The sequence below is a fragment of the Trichomycterus rosablanca genome, chromosome 22 (genome assembly GCF_030014385.1).
Source record: "Trichomycterus rosablanca isolate fTriRos1 chromosome 22, fTriRos1.hap1, whole genome shotgun sequence".
NCBI classification, from domain to species: Eukaryota; Metazoa; Chordata; class Actinopteri; order Siluriformes; family Trichomycteridae; genus Trichomycterus; species Trichomycterus rosablanca.
Window position 1 is genome coordinate 21,775,001 of NC_086009.1, and position 22,500 is coordinate 21,797,500.

Sequence of the window (22,500 nt, forward strand, 5' to 3'; positions counted from 1 at the left end):
CTGTAACCCTGGATCTGACGCGTATTCCACACTGACGCAGGTTCAGCTCAGATTCACACGCTGATGACGTCTTACGTTAAACAAAGCGTCGGTTTGCACTGAGGCTCACGGTTTTGTCACTTCTCATGTTAGTTTGTAACTCTGTCGGGACGCCGCGCTGTGAACACGCTGGGTTTCGTGGTGAACAGCGTGGAGCGTGGATGGTGATGTGTTTGCTGTGTGACTATTCCCAGTTCCTAAAGTGCGAGGTGTGGTGTACTCCACCTGCTCGTCACGCCCAGAGGAGAACGAGGAGGTGGTGAGACGGGCGCTCACACGTACAGAACAACCTGCTGCTAAACTACAGCCGTTCAGGTGTGTGTGTGTGTGTGTGTGTGTGTTGTGTTATGATCTCTCTATGATGTGTTTTCATCATGCTGTGTGAAGTGTGTGTGTTTTGAGAAGCTATATATATGCTAATACATCCGCGCTTTTATCATCAGTGATGTGTGTGATTTTATTTCTTTTTTAATACTGTGTGTGTGTGTGTGTCAAGTGTGTCCTCTTAATTCTGTGTACGCCTGGTCTCATACACACAGACACGAAACAATTTAAACGCATCATTTTTGTTTTTCTGGATTTTCTCCCATTTATCTCCCAGTGTGGTCATATCCAGTTTCCCATTGTGAACCCACTGCTGCCTGCACAACCTCACACACAGTTATATTGCATGCGGAGAGCCATGCTAAGCCCCATGTGCACCCCCCAACTCGCACAGGCAAGTGGAAAGAGAAGCCGCCCCACCTTCCCTCCCTCAAACAAGCCTGATTGTGTTCGTGTAGATGCCCAGCTTCATTTATTGGTGGTCAGAGTAGCGGTGGGTCCAGTTCTACTGGGAAAAACTGTGTGTGTGTGTGTGTGTGTGTGTGTTTTGCCCATAATGTGTACCTTCATTTGCATTATCTTGGTGTTTATTAGGGGGTGTAGGGTAGGATAATGTGTGTATGGGCATCTATTTTAATGCTTGTGTGTGTGTGTGTGTGTGTCAGGATCAGTCGAGCGTCTCTGCTGCAGGATGATGATGAGGATGAGGATGGCAGCGGGGAGACGAAGACTGATTTCTTCAGACTGGACGAGTCTGATGAGAGTAACGGCTGTTTCGTAGCCGTACTAACACGCCAGGTTTGTACCAGCATCACGATACACAGTGGCAGCGGCGGGCAGCAGTTAAGGCACTGGATCAATAAAAGGGTCGCCGGTTCGAGTGCCGATGTTGGGCCCCTAAGTACGGCTCTTAACCCATCGTCGTACTGTACATGTGTGTGTATATGACAAATACCTTCATTCGTTCTTTATTCAGTCACCATGTTTCCCTGATACACTCTGTGTGGTGTCAAAAGTATGTGGACAGCAGTGATGTGGATCATTCACAGCTTTGATCATCCATCGTCTCCAGAGATTTAAGTGCAGGCGGGTAAAGTTCTCTCAGATGAGAAGCTAAAGACCGAACGCCTCAGAGCATCCGAGAGGAGAATTCTGGATCTGAAAGTGCACCGGACTTCCTGAGAGAACCTGAACTCGGAGAACATGTTAAAGAACCCGCAGCGCTCAGGTGATGCAGCGATATAACACGCTAGTACCTAGAGTCTGGAGTTTCAGGAGTCTTGTGCTTAACGCACACACTTAGGCAAGTCTGTGGGGAAGACTGGTCGGATGCGGATCACCTCCTTGCCGCTGCAACAGCGACTCCTACTGTCCGGTCCAGGCACCTGAACGAGCGCTGGAAGCACCTCTGCTCCTGAAAACACACGCTTCTGTGTGTTCTGTTCGGTCCTCCTTTCTTCCATTCGAACAGTAAATTCTAACACTCACAGAACTAACACTTATAGATGTAGAGAATACAGATTTATTATAATTCTCACCCTGAGCTCAGGCGGAACGTTACGCTAGTTTAGACGTGTGTGACAGAAGCTTGTACATTGATCACATCGAGCGTAATCGTTCGCACATCGGCTCGGAGCGTCTAATGAAAGCTTTTTATCGGCTGCCTGCGTTCACTCTCGCACACCCGCTATAAAACACACTAATAAAAATGATCGTCCTGCACTTAACGGGCACATAAAAGTACAATTAGATCCAAACGCAAAATATTATTTGGCACATTTTGCTCCGGTGATGACCCCCCCCCAAACCCCAACCCATTCTTATAGCATATGGGACTGTAGAGAGGTTTATGGTGCGGCTCTAACTCAGCACCGGTGCCCAATAAAACCCTCATAGTGCTGCCCGACTGCAGACGAGACGGCTTTATCTCACCCGGCCAGGAGTACGAGCAAACGCATCAGTGTGGAATAAGCGTCAGATCCAGGGTTACAGCTCCACATGTATCTGTGTGTATCTGGATTCTCCTCCCTGTTTCACTTTTAAACTTGTGTTACAGCTCCAGCTTCTGAGAAACGGTGAGAATCAGAATCAGCTTCTCCCAGAGTCTAAAACACTTCTGGTTCAGAATGAAGCTTAACGTGGTTTAATGTAGTAAAAGAAGGAGACAGGAGCACTAAACTTCTCTTCATTATTACTGCTCATAAGTTCCTCCACTAATCACATTCCTCACTCGCTGTTTTACTACAATAAGTCACGGTGAGTTTTGTTCGTACGGCCTGAGTCGCTTTTACCGCCTCGTATCAAACAGTTCGTCTCATTGGTGGAGCTTTGAAAAGGTCAGCGAACAGCAAACTGGGTCAAACTTAATCAGATGAACAGTATTGTGACAGTATATTATCTAAGCAATTGAGGGTTAGGAGCCTTGCTCAAGGGCCCAACAGTGGCAACCTGGCAGTGGTGGGGCTTATACCAGCAACTTTTTGATTAGTAGTCCAGTACCCTAACTACTAGGTTTAGGCTACAACCACCCCTAAAATATATAAACAAAAGAGAGGAACGTCCTGGTCTGAGTCCTGGACCGTTTCAGAAGCCCATGTGGAGCGTGATGTGGAGGGGGGCGGATTTATGGTCTCATTTGTTGGGGTGACGGAGGAGGATGTTCAGGACGGGGCGAGATGAAGACGAACGATCCACTGCGGCGACTCCTAACAGGAGCAGCCCAAAGATCAAGAGGAGGATTTTGTGTGTGTGTGTGTGTGTTGTGGATCGTAGGTGTTAATGACCTTCAGTTTTTGGTCACGTTTCACTAACGGACCACCAGAACCGACCGATTCTGAGCGCTTCGGTTCTCCCCGGCGCCGGGCGGAGACGAGGTGAAGACACGAGCGAGAAACCGAGAGAAAGGAGGCCAGTCGAGGGCATAAGGGACGACATATTGAATCATTTAGCTCCTCCTGTCTTTCTGTGTTAGCATCAGGGGGGCATGATCGCACAACACACACACACACACACACACACACACACTCACACACACTCTCTCCAAGGGTTCAAGGCTTCAATTATTCAGAGTGAGTGGGTAGACCACTGCTGAGGCAGCATGTGACCCAACAGGGCACGTGCACACACACTCACACACACACACACACACATATACCCCCTACACACACACATATATATATATATATATATACACACACATATACCCCCTACACACACACATATATATATATATATATATATACACACACATATACCCCCTACACACACACATATATATATATATATATATACACACACATATACCCCCTACACACACACATATATATATATATATATATATACACACACATATACCCCCTACACACACACATATATATATATATATATATACACACACATATACCCCCTACACACACACATATATATATATATATATATACACACACATATACCCCCTACACACACACATACAGTGTATCACAAAAGTAAGTACACCCCTCACATTTCTGCAAATATTTTATTATATCTTTTCATGGGACAACACTATAGAAATAAAACTTGGATATAACTTAGAGTAGTCAGTGTACAGCTTGTATAGCAGTGTAGATTTACTGTCTTCTGAAAATAACTCAACACACAGCCATTAATGTCTAAATAGCTGCAACATAAGTGAGTACACCCCACAGTGAACATGTCCAAATTGTGCCCAAAGTGTCAATATTTTGTGTGACCACCATTATTATCCAGCACTGCCTTAACCCTCCTGGGCATGGAATTCACCAGAGCTGCACAGGTTGCTACTGGAATCCTCTTCCACTCCTCCATGATGACATCACGGAGCTGGTGGATGTTAGACACCTTGAACTCTTCCACCTTCCACTTGAGGATGTGCCACAGGTGCTCAATTGGGTTTAGTCCATCACCTTTACCTTCAGCTTCCTCAGCAAGGCAGTTGTCATCTTGGAGGTTGTGTTTGGGGTCGTTATCCTGTTGGAAAACTGCCATGAGGCCCAGTTTTCGAAGGGAGGGGATCATGCTCTGTTTCAGAATGTCACAGTACATGTTGGAATTCATGTTTCCCTCAATGAACTGCAGCTCCCCAGTGCCAGCAACACTCATGCAGCCCAAGACCATGATGCTACCACCACCATGCTTGACTGTAGGCAAGATACAGTTGTCTTGGTACTTCTCACCAGGGCGCCACCACACATGCTGGACACCATCTGAGCCAAACAAGTTTATCTTGGTCTCGTCAGACCACAGGGCATTCCAGTAATCCATGTTCTTGGACTGCTTGTCTTCAGCAAACTATTTGCGGGCTTTCTTGTGCGTCAGCTTCCTTCTGGGATGACGACCATGCAGACCGAGTTGATCCAGTGTGCGGCGTATGGTCTGAGCACTGACAGGCTGACCTCCCACGTCTTCAACCTCTGCAGCAATGCTGGCAGCACTCATGTGTCTATTTTTTAAAGCCAACCTCTGGATATGACGCCGAACCTGTTCCGAGTGGAACCTGTCCTGGAAAACCGCTGTATGACCTTGGCCACCATGCTGTAGCTCAGTTTCAGGGTGTTAGCAATCTTCTTATAGCCCAGGCCATCTTTGTGGAGAGCAACAATTCTATTTCTCACATCCTCAGAGAGTTCTTTGCCATGAGGTGCCATGTTGAATATCCAGTGGCCAGTATGAGAGAATTGTACCCAAAACACCAAATTTAACAGCCCTGCTCCCCAATTACACCTGGGACCTTGACACATGACACCAGGGAGGGACAACGACACATTTGGGCACAATTTGGACATGTTCACTGTGGGGTGTACTCACTTATGTTGCAGCTATTTAGACATTAATGGCTGTGTGTTGAGTTATTTTCAGAAGACAGTAAATCTACACTGCTATACAAGCTGTACACTGACTACTCTAAGTTATATCCAAGTTTTATTTCTATAGTGTTGTCCCATGAAAAGATATAATGAAATATTTGCAAAAATGTGAGGGGTGTACTCACTTTTGTGATACACTGTATATACTGTATATATATATATATATATATATATATATATATATATATATATACACACACATATACCCCCTACACACACACATATATATATATATATATATATATATATATATATATATATATATACACACACACATATACCCCCTACACACACACATATATACACACGCACACATATACACACACATATATACACACACACATATATACCCACACACACACACACACACACACACACATATATACTGTATATATATACACACACACACATATATACCCACACTCACACACACACACACACACACACATATACCCCCACACACACAGAAAAAGGACTTGAGTTTTCATGATGCCAACATGTTGGTCAGTAGCAGTACCAGTAAGATCTGCAGTGATTCCAATAATTACATAATTTATTTGTATATAATATTTCAGTGTATGTTCATGTTTTATCACCATGTCATCCTGGTCAGGGTCACAGTGGGTAGGTAGTATTGTGTGTGTGTGTCTTTTTTTGAACTTTGGAATCACCAAGGTGCCAATATTTGTGACCCCCTTTGTGACTGAAATGCTAAAAAAGCACCACTGTATATTCAGTACCAGCTAGGCTCCGTTAGTTGAACACTCGCAGTGCATTGTGGGATTTTTGTGTGTGTTATGTGTAGCTTGATTGCTTACGATCGCTTCTCTGATTGGTTGCAGCCAGAACCAGTCGTGACGGAAACACCACAGGAAGTGATCGCTCACGCTGTCGCCACCGGCCTACTGGACGGGATTCGACCCGAGCAGCGACCCAAGAGAGACGGACACGTGCAGAAGACCCGGAGAGGAGCCTCCAGACAGCCACGCCCGGCCCACCCGCGGCCCCGGGTCTCTCTCAGCTCCCAGCAGTCTCGCGTGGAGGAGTTTCTAAAGCGGGAGATGAAAGCCAGCAGCTCGGCTCCGATACTCACGCGGGACACGAGGAGCGACGTACACTTACCTCCAGGTACGTCTGAGGGTCAGGGGCCTCGCTCAGGGGTCCAACAGCGGCATGCCTGGCAGAGGTGAGGGTACCAGTGTGTGTAAGATCCTCACTGTGTTTTTAATTTGACCCCCAGGTAACCCCAGAGCTGCTCATCAGCACCTGATCAAGTCCAGCTCATCTACTACAGCATCCACCTCCTCCATCACTGATTCTGCCTCCTCCACCTCCTCCATTACTGCCCCCGTTCCCCCAGATATGCTCCCCATCTTCTCTATTACTGCCCCCACCTCCTCCACCTCAAGTCCTGCCATCGTGAACACAGCTGCCCCCCTCTCCTCCACCTCGGACCCCACCGTCTCAGTCGTCAGCCTCATGCCGTCCCATAAGTTCCCGAATCGAACCGCCGGTCGCCGAGCTCCGGTCCCTGTACTGAAACCCGCCGCCCCACCCAGAGTCAGACAGGAAGTGCTGCGCCCCGTGTTGCTGGCCTTTCCTCCTGCGCTGTTCCCGTCACTGCCCTCCCCCCCGGCTCCTGTCAGACCCACCTTAAATACGTCCTGGACGAACTGGCCCCCGTCTGCACCGCTGACACACACACGGTCCTGCAGTAACGCCACACACCCGCGCCCGTGGTTCTGACACACACACACACACACACTCCTACAGCACGTCACAGACCCGCGCCCGTGGTTCTGACACACACACACACTCCTACAGTACCATCACACACCCACACCCGTGGTTCTGACACACACACACACACACTCCTACAGCACGTCACACACCCACACCCGTGGTTCTGACACACACACACACACACACTCCTACAGCACGTCACAGACCCGCGCCCGTGGTTCTGACACACACACACACTCCTACAGTACCATCACACACCCACACCCGTGGTTCTGACACACACACACACACACACTCCTACAGCACGTCACACACCCACACCCGTGGTTCTGACACACACACACACACACACACTCCTACAGCACGTCACACACCCACACCCGTGGTTCTGACACACACACACACACACACTCCTACAGCACGTCACACACCCACACCCGTGGTTCTGACACACACACACACACACACTCCTACAGCACTATCACACACCAACACCCGTGGTTCTGACACACACACACACACACTCCTACAGCACGTCACACACCCACACCCGTGGTTCTGACACACACACACTCCTACAGCACGTCACACACCCACACCCGTGGTTCTGACACACACACACACACACACACTCCTACAGCACCATCACACACCCACACCCGTGGTTCTGACACACACACACACACACTCCTACAGCACGTCACACACCCACACCCGTGGTTCTGACACACACACACACACACACTCCTACAGCACCATCACACACCCGCGCCCGTGGTTCTGACACACACACACACACACTCCTACAGCACCATCACACACCCACACCCGTGGTTCTGACACACACACACACACACTCCTACAGCACGTCACACACCCACACCCGTGGTTCTGACACACACACACACACACTCCTACAGCACCATCACACACCCACACCCGTGGTTCTGACACACACACACACACACTCCTACAGCACGTCACACACCCACACCCGTGGTTCTGACACACACACACACACACTCCTACAGCACGTCACACACCCACACCCGTGGTTCTGACACACACACACACACACTCCTACAGCACCATCACACACCCACACCCGTGGTTCTGACACACACACACACACACTCCTACAGCACCATCACACACCCACACCCGTGGTTCTGACACACACACACACACACTCCTACAGCACCATCACACACCCACACCCGTGGTTCTGACACACACACACACACACTCCTACAGCACGTCACACACCCACACCCGTGGTTCTGACACACACACACACACACACTCCTACAGCACCATCACACACCCGCGCCCGTGGTTCTGACACACACACACACACACTCCTACAGCACCATCACACACCCACACCCGTGGTTCTGACACACACACACACACACTCCTACAGCACGTCACACACCCACACCCGTGGTTCTGACACACACACACACACACTCCTACAGCACGTCACACACCCACACCCGTGGTTCTGACACACACACACACACACTCCTACAGCACCATCACACACCCACACCCGTGGTTCTGACACACACACACACACACTCCTACAGCACCATCACACACCCACACCCGTGGTTCTGACACACACACACACACACTCCTACAGCACCATCACACACCCACACCCGTGGTTCTGACACACACACACACACACTCCTACAGCACGTCACACACCCACACCCGTGGTTCTGACACACACACACACACACACTCCTACAGCACCATCACACACCCGCGCCCGTGGTTCTGACACACACACACACACACTCCTACAGCACCATCATACACCCACACCCGTGGTTCTGACACACACACACACACACTCCTACAGCACGTCACACACCCACACCCGTGGTTCTGACACACACACACACACACACTCCTACAGCACCATCACACACCCACACCCGTGGTTCTGACACACACACACACACACACTCCTACAGCACCATCACACACCCGCGCCCGTGGTTCTGACACACACACACACACACACTCCTACAGCACCATCACACACCCACACCCGTGGTTCTGACACACACACTCCTACAGCACGTCACACACCCACACCCGTGGTTCTGACACACACACACACACACACACTCCTACAGCACCATCACACACCCACACCCGTGGTTCTGACACACACACACACACACACTCCTACAGCACCATCACACACCCGCGCCCGTGGTTCTGACACACACACACACACACACTCCTACAGCACCATCACACACCCGCGCCCGTGGTTCTGACACACACACACACACACACACAGAGTGTACTGAAGTGCCAAAAGTGTCGCTAAATGTAGAGCTGTTTTGTCTCTTACTATCTGAAGTGATAAATTAGAATATTTTTAATAATCCTGTATTGAGTTACTTTTGCCAACATCTGGATTAAAGCTGTGACACATCTGTATGGTTTTAATGTGTTTATTTGTACAGGAACATTATGAACATTTATATGGTGACACAGGAACACAGGTGAGTTGCTTATTACCGGATTTTCCAGACTATACGACATGTTTAGATTTTTCCATGTAGCTTCGTACTGACACGCCGATCGTCTTCTTCAACCTCCAACCCAGGACCTGATCATCTCTCTTGATGACTCCCAGATCAGACCATCTGATAATGTAAGAAACCTTGGTGTCGTCCTGGATAACCAGCTGACCTTCTCTTCTCAAGGCTCTTCTCTGTACCAGCACCCAAGTGGTGGAACGAGCGTCCTCTGTCTGTCTGAACATCTGAGTCTCTCGCTGTCTTCAAAACACGATTAAAAACCTTCATCAACTCTTTACTAAACACTTAAACTGACATGTACTTACTTACTCACTTACTTAGTAACTTACTAATGCTCTTTTAGCAGATTTGTATTCTTGGACTTGTTACTTGTACTAGAGTAAGGTAATGTTCACTATGGAAGCTCTTCTGGATAAGAGCGTCTGCTAAATGCCGAAAATGTAAATACAGACACACCGACCAGCTTTATGGAGTCTGAAATCTGCGGTCTGGTCTTCAGCTCCATTAATTATGCGTGAGCGATCCGGAGCTTCGAATGCCGATTGTTCGTATTAAACGTTTTTTAAATCTGAACTGATTAATAGTCTGGAAAATACGGTACATGGATAACAAATAAAATCACATTTTTAATGAATCGTTCACTTTTACTTGCATTCCTGTGAGTGACGTTTAAGCTTCGATTCGCTTTCGCTGTTCACCAGTGACTTTTCCTAAACCCTCCCAATCAGGTCCTCACTCCTGCAACAGTCGACTTCACATGCGTGATACGTGTGCGTGTATGAACAGACGTGTAATAAGTTTATAGCAACACAAACCATGTTAGTCACACCACAAGGTGCTGTCCTGTAGCGTCGGCGTGTGGGTCTCGATGCCAGGCGTCAGTACCAGTGTTCCAACTCGTGACTGTGTGTCTGTGAGTGTGTTCCTGTGTGTGTTCATCCACGGCATGCCTTAGGGAGCGCCCACAGAGGTGGAAAATCGAGTAAAGCCGTACCCACGAGTACCCTCCCGTCCCCCCGTACCACTCCCCGCAGAGGTCCATCACGGTTCTCCTCGTTTATTTACACGTCCTGTCGGTCGGTGGATGATCGGCCGAGCCGGGCCGTCCGTCACTGCTGGGGCATCTCGGGGGCGGGCTTCTTTTTCAGAGTGTCTATGATGGACTGGACGCTGCGCTTCACGCTGCTGGTGACACGCCGGGTCACGGAGTCCGAGGAGGACGGAGAGGACGAGGAGGACAACCTCCGAGAGGAAGAGTGAGAGACCAGACACTTCTGATAGCGCAGCTGAAAGAGAGAGAGAGAGAAATACTGAGTGTGGGAGCAGTAAAGAAATCAGAAGACTGTTGTGGTCAAAAATATGTGGACACTCCTTTTTGGTTATTTCAGCCACACACCTTGTCTGAGGAAGTTACACGGCTGTGTGGTTCATTAAAAGTTCAATCTAGTGCTGTTATTGTTAAGTAAAAACCATCTAGGAGCAACAACAGCTCAGCCGTTAAGCCAGACCAGCGAGAAATCCCTGTGTTTCAGCACAGTCAACACAAGTACTGTTTACCAGAAGCTTCTTTACAGTATAAAGCACATACCCACTGGACTCTGGCGCAGTGGAAACAGTCCTGTGATATCAGACTGATGAACCACATGGTGCCAGCTGTACAGTTTGGTGATGGAGGAATGGTCTGGGCTGTTTCTTATGGTTTGAGACAGTGATATTTGTGGCAGCAGTTTAGGGAATACCCCTTCCAGTTCGGACTTTACTTGATTGGTTGGTATAGAGACTGGAAGCATCTGTACCAGACCTCACTGATGCTCGTGAACAGAACAGCTGAAAGGAAGTAAATCCCCTCAGTCATGTCCCCAAATCTATCAGACAGCCCTGATTAATGGACGAGGTTCGGGTGCACGTAGTTTCGAGCAGCCCACTCACCATACAGGCGGACTGCACGGCCTCGGACACGCCCCCCGCGTTGGGCTCGCACCAGAAGACGTGACAGTGGAAGTGCTGGTTGCCCGTGTCCATGATGAAGGCGAACGTGTGCACGTCCCGGCCGACGCCCATAAACGAGAGGAATCGCACGCGACACTCCACCAGCACCTCCTCCTCTTCCTCCTACACACACACACACACACACACACACACACACACACACACACTGCAGTGAGGTCTTGCATGTATTACAGCAGGATTCTCTCCAGCCGCATTGTTCCGCTCGCTCGCACACACTCGAACCGTCTGCTGGAACACGGGACGCATTTTCTGCAGCGTAAACGACAACGAACTACGTTAGAATGTGACGTTTTACACCTGATTAAATTTCATTTATACCTGCTTATGAATCTAATCTGTAGTTTCCAATCGGGGTCAATTTAGACAATTTAAAATCCTTAAAAAACGGTCAGATGAACAGTCTGTACAATTCAGTTCAGTTCGCTTTTATCCAAAATGACGTACAGTACTGTGACAGTGTATTGTCTAAGCAATCGAGGGTTAAGGGCCTTGCTCAAGGGCCCAACTGTTACAGCCTGGCTGTCACTGACTGTTACCAGTCCAGTACCTTAACCACTAGGCTACAACTACCCTTAGTAGCTCATTAGGAGATAAATCCTGATGCTCGGGTGGTACAGAGGTAATCAAGCTGGCCCACCTAATCACTCGGGTCCAGGAAATTGCAATATTTTATTCAACCACCCATCGGAGTTTGCATGTTCTCCCTGCGTCCGGGTTTCCTCTGGGTGCTCCGGTTTCCACCCACAAGGCCAATGACGTGCAGTCAGGGTAACAGGAGCTACTAGAAGTGTGTGTGTCTGTGTGTCTTTGACCTGTGATGGACTGGCGACCTGTCCAGGGAGTTTCATGCCTTCGCCCAATGAATCCGACCCACCGCGACCCTGACCGGATGCAAGTTTTTGCGTATCTAAGTCGTTACCATAGCAACCATGCGGCGAAAGTACAGTCGCCAAATCAGATTTTGTCACTCACACCTTGCAGAGTCGACGTGCGGCATGAAAATTAAATTTGGAACAAATTCGATTTGCCCTGCAGTCAGATACCCATCCCCCCCCCCCACACACACACACCCATCTTCCCTGATCCTGGATCTCATCTCCTTCCCTCTTTTCCTTTCTTTCATCATTTTCCTCGGAGCTGCCGTGAGCAGGTAGATGAACTGACCTTCTCTTTGATGACGCTGACCGTAGCGTCCTCCACGTTCAGCAGCACGGCGGCCCACTCGTCCTTCCCCGTGGAGGACACTAAGCTATCAATCGCGCCGTTTATGATGTCCATTCCTGATACAGAGAGAGAGAGAGGTGAAGAACCTGGGTGGGATTAATGTAGGTATTTCATAAGCCTGTACACACACACACTCCAAAAAGATTCAGTCTGTACAAGCACTGATTAGTCACAGCTCACCACTGTGTTCCAAACTTCATGACAAAAAGCCATTAACGGCATTAGTTACCATCTAGTCTTTTACCATCTAATGAACATGATATTGTAAAAAGATTAAGTGAACCAATAGAAATCTCAGTCAGAAACCACTGTTGAATGTTTATGACGTTTAACCCTTCAGATGGTGCTGCATGAGAAACCGTCATCCTGCTGTGTTTAATACAGCCACATGGGCTTAGACGTACTTCAGAAAACTGTTGTCACTTAACACAGTCACCTCATCATATCAAGCTCATCTCAGATGGACCGAAAGACACCAGAGGTCAGACGAGTCCACGGTTCAGCTTGTTTTTGGTAACAACAGACTCGAGTTCTCTGTGTCTAAGACGAAAAGGACCATCCTGACTGTTATCAGTGAAAGATGCAGAACCCAACATGTGTCATGGTATAGGGGGCAACAGTGCCCACAGCATGGGTGACCTGCACATGTGTGAAGGTACCACTGACGCAGTGGTGTATACTGGGATTTTAAAGACACACGCTGCTCTTAAAGTCCGTGATTATTTCAGAAACATGATGCCAGGCCTCAGATGTCAGAGTGCATGTGCTAATCAGCCTGCCTGCAGTCCAGATCTGTCTCCTATTATATCCGGCGCATCATGAAGAGGAGAATCAGACGACAGTGATAACAGACTTTCGAGCAGCTGAAGTCTCGTATTTTTAGTGTCCTCAGTTCCCCACATATTAAAGTCTCATTAATAGGAACGCTGATGGAACACAGGGGGGAACACGCCCCCGTCCCGACTTTTTAAAAGATTAAACACATCACAGGTTCTTTTTTTTACTGCCTTTTACTAAGTGTCCCAACTTTTCTGAACCGTGTATATTAACAGTGTGTGTGTTTTACCTATGGGACGAGTTACGGAGGTCATCCCCAGGTAAAGAACACGGAAGCTCTGCTGCAGCTCAGTCTTTGGCGTGGGAAAATCTACTGAGAGTGTACACACACACACACACACACACACACACAAACAATACCACACTTCAGAAAATACCAGAGGCTAAAAAACAAGCTGGGAGATAAAACCTCCTGCACTGAGGAAACAACAAACCGATGATTAAACGAACAGGATTCACCTGAACACAGTTTGGGCAAAAGGGTCTGAATACTTTTAATAAACAAGAGATTTCAGTTTCTGGTTTGTAATTAACAGGGTCCTACACTAAAATGTGCTTAATTTTACTGACCTGGCTTTTCAAAATTCACAGGTTTTACAGATTTTTAAAGAAAAGAGCCACATTTCACTTCAGTCATTAAATTACACTCATAAATTAAATGATAGAATAAATGAAGCTATGATACACAGCACAGCTACATTAATAAAGTGTCTATCTATCTATCTATCTATCTATCTATCTATCTATCTATCTATCTATCTATCTATCTATCTATCTATCTATCTATCTATCTATCTATCTATCTATCTATCTATCTATCTAATAGTTGAATGTAAACCTAGAACATCCAGCGACGGTGCGAGGCTTCATGTTCTGTCTCAAATACCAAAATTCTCCTCCGTGTTTTGACCCCCCCACAGAATTGGTTGTTAGTTTTCTAACTCAGTTACCCGAGTCGTGTTTTTAGCTGCTTTACTTCGACATCTTGGACGTTTTGACTAAGCGATTACTAACTGAATTGCTGTACGATCGCTAGGACGCCTCATAGTGCAGATTAACCAGTAAACGTGACAAACTTGGACGGTACTCGAATGAAAAACGTTAAATCGATAAACATAAATTGCTTATTACGAGGGAAACGGCTCATTACACAGTCTGTGAATTAGGTAAAGGTTCAGTAATTGATACATGATTGCTAAAAATGATTGTTATATCCATTTAAAGTCAAATGAAATCTTCAAACATGGTTTTCCTATAGAACGTTTAACGAGGCGGCGCTTCACCAGCTATTTGTGTCAACATGTGATTTGCCATAAATGTAAAAGTGATTGGGTTCATGTAGTGTTGATACCTTGCAGTGGGACGTCGGAGCTGGACAGGCTGGAGCCACTGGGCGCTATGGTGCGATTCCTCTCGGCCATGATCTACAACACAGGAACACCTCAGTTCCACGGGTACACGTTCAAAAATGTAAAACATTACAATCCCTGGTATGAATTGTTTGTGTGTGTGTGTGTGTGTGTAGGAAAATATAATCTTTGTGGCGGAGTGGTCTAATGCACTAGCCCACCATAACTGAGACCCAAGTCTGAATCTCAGCTGTGCTACCGACCAGCCTGTCAGAGAGCCTGCTGTAATAGCGGCCTCTGCTGGATGGTCGAGGTGCTGCACAGAGACGATGAATAATGGACAGCAGTGCGTGACTCTCAGTACATGATCCCTAGGTTGGTATCTGCATATGTGTCAGAGGGGATGTGTGTTAGATACAACCCTCATAAAACCCTCAGTCAGGGTTGGGGTCTGCAGCAGCACAGGAAAGATGCAAGTGGGGAACTGGATACGACTAGAATTTCTTGTGAGCATTTATTAGTACCGGTGTGTTTGGGACTCACCCTGGAGCAGATCTGGTTCAGGCTGGCAGCGATGGTGTCGGCAGGACTGTCAGACTGGAACACGTGGCATTTCAGCACACGTGTGTTTTTATCCCGAGCCACGTACGCAAAATCCCTACAACAGAAAACAAACCCGAAATTATGTGGACAGGTCACTGAAATATTTATATTTTAATGGACTAAAGATCCAGTTTCACACGGTACGTTCATATCAGGTGCTTCTCTGCTGAAGGAAGTTGTAGCTTAGTGATTAAGGAACTGGACTAGTAATCAAAAGGATGCTGGTTCAAGCCTCACCACTGCCAGGTTGCCACTGTTGGACCCTTGAGCAACGTCCTTAACCCTCAATTGCTTAGACAGTATACTGTCACAATACTGTAAGTCTGCTTTATGCCAAAAAAGTAAAGGAAACCAGTAACTATAAGCCAAATAATTCCAAATCGCTTCTACTGAACAACTTGTTCATTTGTACCTGATAATTATCTGTATATTAAATGCAATTTTTAATCGTCTAATTATCCTTTAGGCCACTGGAGGAAGATGGAGGTCCCTGATGAGCCCTGTTGATTCCTGTCATGTTCCTTCCTCAGAATATTTAATATTTAGGGAGCCATCGTCGCCCTCGGCTGCTCATTAGGGGTTTTTGGATCTAGATTCCATCATCCATTGTAAAAAGCGCTGTATAAAATACATTTGACTGATTTTATTGGGGTTTTTTTACATCAAGAGGAGATCAAAACCTGTCGGCTTGTCTCTGTTTCACGCCAGCGACTACAGCTTTTACTTTTTAGTCACAATTCCTTTTCTGAGCGCTCCACTTCTCTGTCTCGAGGAAGCGTTTGGGTTGTAATTTGGCAGTGGACCGAGTAGCTGGCTGAGTTACAGATGCTGGGCTGCACCCGCCCCGTTACAGCTGATGAATATATGATTCGTGAATTTAGATGTTCGGTCCCTAATGAAACTGACGCTCTTCAGATCTAAACAACACTGTAACCGCAGCATGAATATGTAGTGTGTGGATCACACCGCTAAACCAACAAGACTTCAAAGCTGTGCAAGGAATCGTGGGATATCCGGAGGGAGATGGAGCTGCCTTGTGAAATGGAAATCTGACCTAAATGCACAAAAGAAGGAACAGGATACATCCATCTTGTTCTGCTCAAACTCTGTGTGTGTGCACAGAAGAGAAATGCAAAATATGGTTGTGTGTGTGTGTGTGTGTGTTTGCGTGCAAGACCTTGGCTTTATTACCACTGCCTTTACTATTTATTACTCTATTACCCATCATGCCTCTTCTTAATTGTGCAGACAAATTTAAAATCGATAAGCGTGTGTGTGTGTGTGTGTGAGATTTAGGTGAGCGAAGCTTAATGTACTTCATACATGTGAAGGTCTGAGCAGGTCTAACGTCTGAGCGGTGTGTGTGTGTGTGTGTGTGTGTGTGTGTGTGTGTGTAAGCTGATAGCACATCTCTATCTGTTTACGTTCCATTACAGAACTTCCACTGGGACTGACAGTCATTACACACCTACACACTTCTACTGTTTTACTAACACACACACACACACACACACACACACACACGGTCATGTATCACTCAGTGAAGATCATATTAAAATACACCACACATCAGGTGAGGGTGTAATTACAGGAGGGCAGAAGAAGGGAGGAGAGGAGAAGATAAAACACGGTGGAGTCGGGGAGAGAAACCAGTAACTAAGGAACCAGAACTGAAGCCACACTTTTATCTTTGTGATTTCAGCTGTTTTTATTTATTCTGTCCAGTAAACTAAGAGACTCAAACCAACAACAGCAGCAGAACGTGATGATTATCATCAATCAACCAGAAAAAAAATCATCTTTCCACACTACACACTGTTACCACGTGTACAGGATTATATATAGGGTCCTTTATATACACTTTTACATCATGTGTCTATGATTTATATATAACACATATATAAATTAATTTTGTAAATTATGCTGTAAATATCAACCGTCTATGATTTTTATCATATGACTAATATATAGGACGTAAATGATTTATATATGATGTACTGTATATATGATGTGTATATGAAATGGCTAAAATTTATGTGCTAGATAGATAGATAGATAGATAGATAGATAGATAGATAGATAGATAGATGATAGACAGACAGACAGACAGACAGACAGACAGATACTTTATTAATCCCGAAGGAAATTAAGGAGCAAAAAGTATATGATGTCTATATTAAGTCATAAATCATATTTATATATTACTTACATGTCAGATTTATATATTGTTATGATGTATCTATGATTTATATATGCGGTACATATGAGGTATCTATGACTTTTACATGAGGTATAATTTACATCTGATGTGACTATGATATAGAAGATGTATCCATGATTTTAAACTTTGTATATGTTTTATAAATACTTTGTGTTTGTCTATAATTTATATATGATGTATCTCTGTTTAATATAAAATTGGTATTTGATGTGTCTATGATTTAAATCAGTTTGTATATCATCGTTCTGTGAGGTGGAGAACGATTAAAAGAAAATGAAAAATGAAAGACGAGTGAAACAGGATGGAATGAAGAGGATGAGGATGAGGATGATGAGATGATGAAGGAAGCAGAACACAGATATCTGAGCTCATTACTGATGGAAGCATTTCTCCTGGTTTGTGGTGGACGGATCGTGTTAGTGTGATTAGACTTCAATCCGTCAGAGCCTCCGATCGATTCCTATAGAGATTGGTTTTATTTACGTCCTCCAGCATTAATTATTCCTTTATTTCTCGTTTCTCTACCACAGACTCGCTTGTAAGATCAGAACAGAACTGCAGACACTTTCTGTTCCTGCGCTAAAACCAGGAGTCGTTTTATAAATATCATATAAACACGGTATAAAAATACCACAGTAATAATCTCAGGCCCTGCAGCACTGGGGAAAGATCAGATTACACTGAACTGCGTTTAACTGAGGCTCTGTGGACCAGGAATGTTTATCAGCAAACTCATCAGAAGGAGAAAAGGAAGCAGATCATGTGGCGATAAAGCGGCGCTCAGGTGGGCAGCGGTCTAATGCACTGGCAAACCAGGGCGGAGATACGACCCGGCCGAGCATCCAACTAACACAACTGATCGAGGGACAGTCAGTTTTCTGCTGCACTGAGGAACGAGTGAGCGGTGGAGACTTAAGCAGAGACTAGCGTGACTCTCCTTGCAAAATAAAACTCACCCATGAATAATAAGCTGCCAGTTACTACTGCAGGCGGGTCAGAAGGGCCATCCTGCCACCAGAACCAGAGGACTGCAACCCGCAACAGGGAACGTTTGATCTTTTTTTTGTATTAAATCGTTTGGGATGTAAAGAACAAAGAGTGGTTGGTTGGAAGAGCGGTAGGTAAATGAGTGTCATCGCCGCTGTGCAACTGCGACCTCTGCTGTCTGGTCGAGGTGCCTGCGCTATTAGTGGCGCATTCACGGAGTTCATAGTGCGATACACTTCTCTGCAAGGCTGCACCACTGGCAGGTAAAAAGATGTGGCTCTGAGACTCTGAACTCCCCGGTTTGAATCTCAGCTCTGCTACCGGTCAGCTGGGCGCCATCTAGAGGGCACAATTGGCAGACAAAATCAGCCACCGAGTCTGCTGGGTGGGAAAAGACGGGACTGAAAAAGTGGATGGGGTCTATAAACGTTGTGCAAGGACCCTGGTTGGCAGCTCAAGGCGCCTGTACAGGGCATGGGCAAAAAAGATGGGGTTCGAGGGACAGCGCAGGGGTCAGAGGGGGCGTAGGGTAGGTGAATATACCCTCCTCGGACACAATCAGGACCCCCAGCAGCGTAGGACTATTTGGCTATGCTAAATTAGGAGAAAAAAGGAAGACAATGCAGAAATAACTACAAAATGATGAGGCTGGCACGTGATAGTCTCAGATCTCCTCGGCCAGCGCGAGGGAGGTACAATCGGAATGGGAATCACAAGTTAAAAATGCAAAAAGAAAAGTAAAGAAAAGTTTATAATGAGATCCAACAGGCATAAACCAAAAGCCTCAGCAATATGAGGACCCCTGGAGAGCGGAATAATGAGCCACATCTGCGTCGTTAAGCTAATACAGCGTCTTAATTACTCACTAATCCTGTACGTTCCTTTACATGCTTCTCTGCGCCCCTACACCTCGTCTTTGGTTCCTCCAGAGCGCAAAACACACGAGCTTACTCAGCAGATTCATACTGAAGCCCCACTCAGGTTCTCGGTCTCTGAGAAGTCAAGTTTATTTGTAAAGCTTTTTATAACAGACGTCGTCTCAGAGCAGCTGTACAGAATCCAGGACCGACAGACCAAAAACATCCTGCTGAGCAGCCGAGGGTGACAGCGGCAGGAAAAAAACCCTTAAAAATACAGGAAGGAACCTCGAGAGGAACCATTAGACATCAGGTCTACGTTTTTACCTTCGCGCTTTGGGTTTAATTATTATTATTCTAAATAATTAATAAATCCGACTCCTGGCGACCATGTGGACGATGCTTCTCCAGAATATCCGTCTTAATGTCTTGTTCACTGCTCCTCTAATTGTATTCATCTATCTTGTTGTTTGCCGTCCTCTTCCTCTTCTACCTTTAACACTTCCAAGCATTTCCTTATGTGTTCCGATTGCGTCACGCCCTTTTCTGTCCACGCTTCATTCCCAATGTTTTTGGGGCGATGCTGGACCCAGCCTGACCCTGACTAACACCCGAGCTCTTAACCTGACCTGGGGTTTGGCAGCCATGGGGTCGTATTTGGGATTCACTGTGCTGCTAAAAATATTTGGACACCCCACCTAACTATAAGTTCAGGTGTTTCAGCACCATCCACTGCAAACTGGTATAAAATCAATTATATAAAAGTAATTTTATGTTTATAACATTGTGTCAACAGTTTAGGGAAGGTCTTTTCTGGGAGCTTTAATGGCCTGACCTCAACCCCAGTGAACCTTTATGGTCAGAATTGGATCTAAATTACTAGTCAGGCCTTCTCATTTAAGTTCACTGCCTGACCTCACCATGCTCATCTGTCCTCTATATTAATGCCAACAGCTTTGGAATTGGATGTCCAACAAGCTCATGGTCAACTGTCCACATACTTTTGCTACTGTTTAGGGTACCATTAAGAGGCTTAAAATATCCAGCTCTGGCCACGGTGGTGTGCGAGTCCTTTAGATGGACCAGCTGAGAGGTTTTTGATGCCAGTTTGAACAGGCTGGTGGTTCTTTTCTGCCACCTCTTTTCTCCCAGCACTGACGTGTACACACACACACACACACACACACACAGATAATACTCCCGACTGCACACTTTGGGAGGTCAGATTAATAGCTCGTTAGACACGTTGTGAGACAGCGAGTTAACGAGAGAGCAGGGCCGAGCGATTCATCAGACAGGAGCTCTCAGGTGAGCCGGGTCCTTCAATTAGAGAAAAATGAACAGAGGGAATGAAAAATGATGTGGAAGACGACGCGAGTGTGTGTGTGTGTGTGTGTGTGATGTGGAAAACTGCTCTAACGCGGTGATGAATTATGGGTAGTGCGGGACAGTGCCGGGGGGGATGGATAGATGTGAGAGAATGATTGGAAGGGAAGGAGAGAGATGAAAGGATGAAGCTCTGAGCCAAAGGAGAAACGCTGGAGGGGGAGAGAGGAAATGTAGTAAAGAGACGTTTGTGTAAGTGTGTGTGTGTGTGTGTGTGTGTGAAAGGGACTTGAGAAGTGTGTGTGTTTTATATGTGAATATGTATGTGTGTGTCACAGTGTGTATGTATGTGAAGGTGTGTTTGTGTGTGTATGCAAGTGTGTGTGAGTGTGTGTATAAGTGTATACATGTGAGTGTGTGTAAGTAAGTGTGTGTGTGTGTGTGTGTTTTATGTGAATATGTATGTGTGTGTGCGTGTGTGTGTGTGTTTGGGTATATGAGAGTGTGTATGTGAAAGTGTGTTTGAAGGTGTGTGTGTGTGTGAGTGTATGAATGTGAATGTGTATAGGTGTGTGTGTGAAAGGTTAATGATGGAACTGGAGTGTGTGTGACAGTGTGTATTATGAGTGTGTGTATGGGTGTATGAGAGTGTGTTTGTGAGTGTGTATGTGAAAGTGTGTGTGTGTGTGAATGTTTTAAGTGAATATATATGTGTGTGTGTGTGACAGTGTGTATGAGTGTGTGTATGGGTATATGAGAGTGTGTATGAATGAATGTGTGTGTGTGTGTGTGTGTGAGTGTGTGTGTGTGTGTGTGTATGTGAGTGTGTGTGTGTGTGTGTGGTGACACTTTGTTCTACAGGCTGTGGATCTTTAAAAGGGCAGCAGCAGGAGGAGTGAGCAGTGGGCCCGGCTCTTAAAAGGGCAACACTGGATGTGCCGTGAGAAAAAGATCAATTATGGTAAAAACAAACGAATGTAATTATTTCTGCTTCCTCGCCGCGTACACCAGAGGTACCGGGCATCAGACCGGAACCAGCGACCGCTGGCACGGTCAAGTGGGCGGAGTCAGCAGCACTCATTTCAATGACGATGATCTGTTTTGTTTCTGTAGTGTAGAAACACGTGACTCCTCTAAAGCAGCGACACAATACAGCTTTAATCTCGTTATACAAGATGTAACATAAAGCCTCCACAAGGGGGCGTTCACTTCATTACTTTTCTCTGAGACCCATTTTTTTTTGGCCTGCGACCCACCTAAGGGTCACGACCCAGTGATTAAAAAGCCCTGCTCTATGGTATCAGGACATGAGTATGGTGACGTTGATTCATGTCTACTGTCGAAAGCATCAGAACTGGACATCAGAGCAGCAGAAGAAAGTGGACCAGTCAGACCCGTTTCCAGGAGATGCTGGTAACAACCCGGTAACGACCCGGTATTGACGCCTCGTACAGTCCATGTCTAACAGAGCTGTTTTAACACCAAAATCAAGTCCATCAGCAGCTTTAGGACTGAGCAGGAACACAGCGG

General features: G+C 46.4%; 2 protein-coding genes across 4 annotated transcripts in view; one reads left to right on the forward strand and one right to left on the reverse strand.

Moving 5' to 3' along the window:
- Window positions 1-7,285, forward strand: part of LOC134336082 (putative methyltransferase NSUN7) — a 35,815-nt gene extending 28,530 nt beyond the window's left edge. For both annotated transcript variants that reach the window (XM_063018756.1, XM_063018755.1), the window contains exons 10-13: window positions 234-354; window positions 1,029-1,161; window positions 6,089-6,374; window positions 6,487-7,285. In XM_063018756.1, the coding sequence (XP_062874826.1) occupies window positions 234-354; window positions 1,029-1,161; window positions 6,089-6,374; window positions 6,487-6,992 (1,046 nt within the window). In that variant the 3' untranslated portion in view covers window positions 6,993-7,285. The remainder of the gene's footprint in view (window positions 1-233; window positions 355-1,028; window positions 1,162-6,088; window positions 6,375-6,486) is intronic.
- Window positions 7,286-9,450: 2,165 nt separating this feature from the next.
- The window catches only part of LOC134336350 (amyloid beta precursor protein binding family B member 2), a 31,826-nt gene continuing 18,776 nt past the window's right edge, over window positions 9,451-22,500 (reverse strand). The window contains exons 9-14 of one of the 2 annotated variants that reach the window (XM_063019094.1): window positions 15,520-15,634; window positions 14,979-15,051; window positions 13,857-13,937; window positions 12,731-12,846; window positions 11,486-11,668; window positions 9,451-10,842 (exon numbers count right to left, since the gene is read on the reverse strand). In XM_063019094.1, coding sequence (XP_062875164.1) covers window positions 10,666-10,842; window positions 11,486-11,668; window positions 12,731-12,846; window positions 13,857-13,937; window positions 14,979-15,051; window positions 15,520-15,634 — 745 coding nt within the window. In that variant the 3' untranslated portion in view covers window positions 9,451-10,665. Of the gene's footprint in view, window positions 10,843-11,485; window positions 11,669-12,730; window positions 12,847-13,856; window positions 13,941-14,978; window positions 15,052-15,519; window positions 15,635-22,500 lie in introns of both variants that reach the window. The other variant, XM_063019093.1, reaches the window with a different exon arrangement.